Consider the following 6,000-nt stretch of genomic DNA (forward strand, 5'->3'; position numbering starts at 1 on the left):
GAAACCAACAATCAATCAGTAAAGATTGTGGTAATAAACAGATGACAGTAGTGAACGCAACAGTCAGTGGTAAAACATATATTTGTTTTATAACTGTCTGGGTTTGTTTGTCTGCGAAAAGTATGCATGTAAGCAGGGGCAGAGAAATGGGGGGAGGGGCAGAGGGTGCAGCGTCCCTTCACTTTTTCCAATGCTCAGTTGCCAAAGTAAAACAACCATTGTAGTCATTAGCCAATTTACCCTGCCTTGATTTACTAGATTTGTGCTAACCTGCAAGAATGGAATACTGCATGAATCAGTGCTGGGAGTGCACGAGATCGAAATACTCTAATAGAGCAGTCACCTAACTACAGTGTACTTTAATAGAACATTCATATGAGTTGGTTCTGCTATGCAATTAATTCAATCTGTCTCCATTAACATAGTATATTGATACGTAATCAATAGCATGAGTCTGTCTGAAATGCCTTCATTTACTACTACTGTATCTACAGTATCTTAATGATGGTCATACAGTGTAGTTGTAATATTATAGGAGTATAGTGCATGTACCACTGAAAATACTCTCAGATTCGATTTCAAAGCATTCAAATTTCAAAATTTTCCTGTAGGGGGCATGCCCCCAGATCCCCCTTGTATTGACAAGCTTTGCACGTTGGTATGCTTCGGCAGCTTTGCTTACTAAGGTACAGTAAATGATTTAAAACACTTTGTAACTTACAACCACCCCACATGACTCCCCCCCCCCCCACTTTTGAGTGCTATTCTCCTCCCCTGGTTGCAAGGTTATAGCAGGCTGGTACAGTGTATATTTATTGGTCACCCACACAATTAATTGATTGCCCTTCACAAGTGTCTGGAATCCCACTAAAAAAACACTGTTTAGCAAACCTTATAGACTTTTGTTTATAGCTCAATTCAGAACTCAGATCATGACATGTGTTTACTATTGACAAGGTCTCTGACCTTTCACAAAATGTTTCTCGCAAACCCAGACATTTTCAATGCCATCTGATAAATCTTCCCTGGAAGATTGTTTTCAGCCAAGCCAATCTGCCACTACTGGTGATAGCAAGCATCTGTGTGCCTTAACTATTGCCACCTTTTGAAGTTTAAAGCGTCTTCTGTACTATTGGTCCAGGAGATTGACTATGATAATTCACAATTGCACAATTCACCATCCTCCACTTAAACAATACCTTTTAAGAAAACTGCCGAGTACTCCGATACTACATGACTAACACTCACACAACAACATGGCCACTGGGTTACATTGCTATGGAGATGGGAATACCGTAGAATCAGGTTGTTAAGTGCATGCGCTTATAATTTTCGGAGAAAACTTTTGTAAAAAATCATACTATCTGTTAGGCGCATATGCCTAATAAATACTTATGGTGTGTTAACACGGAATTGCTACGTTGTAATAGAGGAGTTAGTAGTTCATGCCAGTCACCATACCAGTTTGTAAGGATAGTTGACTCCATTTCTGAGTGAAATCCTTCATAATGAACAAGAATGTTGCAGTCCAGATGGCTGATTTGCTGTATAAACAGTGAAAGGAGACCTCAAGGGAGACGTAAGTGCATGAGGAGAATCCATTTTCCAGTAATTCAATCATTTCTTCCCGTGTGTAGATTTGTCACGTCTTGAGCCTTGCGTTTGACCACGTGCGCTTATCAGCCATGGTTAATCACAAGAAATATGTATGTGCTTAACAAATATTATACGCTTAATAGACACATGCGCTTAACAACTTGGATTCTACGGTATCTCTGTTGATATATTGTATGCATATATGTAGTATGCAGATAGTGTTTTTAATGGTGTATGTTTTCATGCATACAACATGTATGTGTATTTTAGTTGATATGTATGTGTATCACATGATCTTCCATGTTATACAGGTGCAGCGGTGGGTCCACTCCTCACTGGATTATTGTCTAACCATGTGGTAAGTAGTTGGTGTGCTGCTACTGCATCTACCTCAGTTTTCTGAACACCCGGGGATCACCTGGTGTTTAGATAACTGAAATTTGTGCAATTTCACCTTTACCCTTCCCGCATAGAACTTCTGGGGAATGCGTGTTTACACAATGCAGGCATGCATGGCGAGATTAGGTGGGGTAACTTAATTCTTATAGCCTAAAAATACACATGATCAAAAGTCTGTGTATTGGACTACTTGGAGATGTTTAAATGAACATTGTAGCTACAGAAGCTTACTTGTTGTGAAGTGACGAACAGCAACTCAAGTTTCCAAACTTGCCACGTGTTTAATTTCAATTGTTTTCGATTGTTTATCACAATCTAACTATTATTTTAAAACAGTCTATCTAAAACTGCTGATGTGTAATTAGAAGAGTTCTCATGTGTGTATGGAAATACAGGTTTTAACAAACAGATTGCTGAGTGATGCATGTCCATGGTACTACTGTACATACACCTTATGGTATACAACAGGAACTGTAGTAAACTCACTATAATGCAATGTATGGTTGCCACTATGGAGCCCCAAACATTACAATGCCCTTTTACCCTGCAGTATGATATAGTGCATTATATGGTGACATAGACACATGTGCAATTGTTCTAGTTTTATTATTTCCTGTATTAGAGTTGGGACTCAGTGTTCTACTTGTTTATGGGAGCATCACTAACAGCAGCTCTGGTGAGTGTGACATTGTAGATACACTGAAACCTCTCTAATCTGATAATGTTAGCTGCACCAAACTTTATGTAACAACTTTAAACAGGCTGTAGGACCAGGTGTCCTACAGACCTTCAGCACTTGTGCTGTAAAGCCTTAATAAAAATAATAAATAGATAAATAAATAAAAATGTGACCAGATCTGCAAAAACAGGACATAACGCGTATTTTTCAAATTCCTGTTTATTAAATATAATGATCTACTTAGCCAAGTGTACTCACTGGCAAAGTTTCAGTTTCATATGCCAATAACTTTTGGAGTTACAGCCCTACAAAGTAGCAACACAGAAAAATCGATGTATAGGGAAAATAAATTACGGGCGCTTACAAAAATGGTTATAACTTACCAACGTATTGAGGTATGGAGTTAAAATTTTCACCATCGTATACGCCATGTAATGGGGAATCAATTACTAGGTAAGTTTTTCTTTTACTCACCCTTCTTCACTGTATACAAAGGCGAAATTTGTGAAGAAAATTCGATCTCGTACAATCGCTTCAGCATCATGTAAACAAACGCTCATAATGTACGTATCCTTGGGTCTACTGCAACAAAACAAAGATTTTCCAACTCCTCTTGAGCAGGCGAATAAGATGATATTCAGGTTTTTATTGTTAGTCCCTTCCTTCACTAAGAAAGAAGCGTTCAAAAAATTTACGGAATTTTTTCAATAATACGCAAGTATTTCACCCACTGTATTCAATGCTTTATACTGTAGATTTAGGCTTGTGTGATTATGTCCCTCTTTTGCAGATCCGGTCACAAATATTACAACAATTCAACTGTGTGTTTAATGCACCTAAAACTTCAAATGGCACTTGTCCCATTTTGCCTCTGGCCCATTCAATTCACAGTGTTTCTGGGACCAACAAGTTGGATTATAGAGCATAGGCGGCGGAAGAGGGGGTGCTGGGGGGTGCTGGAGTACCCCCAACTATTACTCAGAGCTGTATTGCGCAACAGTCGTCACGTGAACTTCCAGAAACTTGTCAATCACGATTGAAATAGCAGTCACCCTCAGTGTTGGGAGTAACGCGTTACTTATGTAACGCGTTACGTAATATTATTACTTTTGTGGTAACAAAGTAAGATAACGAAATACGCTATGAAAACAGGTAATATAACGCAAGATACTTTACTTACAAACGTAACGCGTTACCTAAGTAATATAATTACTGTAACGAGTCTAATATGACGTAATATTATTACTAAAAGTAACGAAGTTACTAATCTCGTTAGTAATCCTCTGAGTAACGCCTAACCTCAACGAAGTAACGAGGCCTACTGAATGAAGCTTATTCACTAGCTTCTTACTTATAACCAAGATTTGCACATTGTCCAACAACGCAATCATGTCACGTGATAAGGTGGTAGTTTCACACGTGACAGTTTAAGGCTGTGGACACAAAGTAATATAATATGTAATATTATTACAGTTACTTTATTTTATGGGTAATATGTAACTGTAACTAAATAGTTCTGTTGCAAGTAATATGTAATAAGTAACTAGTTACTTTTACAAAGTAACTTGCCCAACACTGGTCACCCTAATACAACAGTCAAGCATGTATAAAATAAAAGTAATAGTACTGGTATTTGATTAATAGCTAAAACCACCAAAAATGACTCCAAATTTAATCTCCTCTGACACCTAATTTTTTTCAAAAATTTCCTGGGGGGCATGCCCCTAGAATTAGCATGCTTGGTGTGATTTGCACACCAACTACTACCACCATAAATTTTGGGCACCCCAACTGTAGCATCCTTCCGCCTCCTATGTAGAGGTTTCACTGTTGTTGGTATGTACAGGAATGACCATATGCATAGATGACTGTAGCTTTAGTGCTGCTGCATGTAATTATTAGAGTTGTTCTAGTTCTAAATAGAACTAAATGTATTTTTAATACAGTTATGATCAATTTTGGTTTTAAAACTCTTCCAACTTTATATCTGTACAAACATGCAATATACATCACTATGCGCATGCCATGTGTGTATGTACATTTATCATAACTTGCTACTGTACATTAACAAGATCACATGGTTATCATTTCTTCAGCTGTTGAGTAGACTAGTTTATGGAGAAGTGCAGATGTGGTGGCATGCATGGACTACCAAACGATCACGACTATCTGTTGAGATTAACGACGACAGTGATAATGAAACAAGGTACGTCCACCGGTGACTGTTAACACAGTAAACGCACACTACAACAGGTTGCTTGCTAGCAGTGATTCCCAAAGTGACGCACCACTTGTTGAAGAAACAGTGTTCAATTAGACACACTAAACTGTCGTGTATATATTTCTAATGCACACCTACTGTACATGTAATGTACCATACAATACATTGGAGTGGATAGTCACAATTTTGTATATAAAGGTTGACGGTACAACCCACAGCAAGTATTTCAGTGTTACTTATAATATGTAAGGATGTAGTAAGTCATCAGCCGACAAGGCATTATGTAGTTAGAGCTAACTCATGACCCATTAAATCTAAAATAGTCATTGCTGAGATGTGAGGTACGTTATCATAAGGACCCAACCATTCCACCACTATATATACAGTAGTAATACAGTTTCTTTAATGCACACTTCAGTTTATAAGTAAGTTGTGTGCTTACTCTTACAGATCATCACCCAGTGGGCCTAGATTGAGGAATAACTATAGTGAAACAATGTAGCAATGTCATGTATTACTGTTGTATTCAGTGTTATTTATTAACCACCGCTACTCTCTATAAGATGTAATAATTGTAGGTATTGTAGTGCACTGCCATGCACTTAGTATGTAATTGTATTTTTATTTATTATTTATGTATTGTATTTCATATGTAAATGTATTAGCTAATAAATTTTTAATGCAATAAGGATAGAGTTGTTGTCAATTTGGTGATTACGGTAGACCCATGAATCCTTGATTTACTGACTGTTCATTGCAAGTTTTGAATGGAGCTCTGTATTTATAAAGTTGTAAAGGAAATAAAACCAGTACAGCTGTGGTGGAATATTGTTTTGGAGTCTGGATTTCTAGATAATACAAATGATTGCTGACCATAATACCCTCCCCTATTACAGCCCCGTAGTGGTGTTCCTCCTAAACTTACATTCAAAAACTTTTGGTTGTATCATGGATGAACCATGCCAACATGATCTTATTGATGTTGATGACAATCCCCTTAGATATAGTATCCTTTGCTTGTGTAGTAGTTCTGTAATTGTAGATATGTACTCTTGTCACAAAACAAATAAAAGTGCTACTCAGAACAAAGACGAATGAGAAATTA

General features: G+C 37.4%; 1 protein-coding gene across 2 annotated transcripts in view; it reads left to right on the forward strand.

Annotated features, from left to right (window-relative positions):
* LOC136255336 (glucose-6-phosphate exchanger SLC37A2-like) overlaps window positions 1–5,601 on the forward strand; it is a 29,618-nt gene extending 24,017 nt beyond the window's left edge. Inside the window, exons 20-23 of one of the 2 annotated variants that reach the window (XM_066048084.1) lie at window positions 1,908–1,954; window positions 2,618–2,671; window positions 4,771–4,880; window positions 5,346–5,601. In XM_066048084.1, the coding sequence (XP_065904156.1) occupies window positions 1,908–1,954; window positions 2,618–2,671; window positions 4,771–4,880; window positions 5,346–5,397 (263 nt within the window). In that variant the 3' untranslated portion in view covers window positions 5,398–5,601. The other variant, XM_066048076.1, reaches the window with a different exon arrangement.
* The last annotated feature ends 399 nt before the right edge of the window (window positions 5,602–6,000 follow it).

Source organism: Dysidea avara, chromosome 1, assembly GCF_963678975.1.
Source record: "Dysidea avara chromosome 1, odDysAvar1.4, whole genome shotgun sequence".
Taxonomy (NCBI): domain Eukaryota; kingdom Metazoa; phylum Porifera; class Demospongiae; order Dictyoceratida; family Dysideidae; genus Dysidea; species Dysidea avara.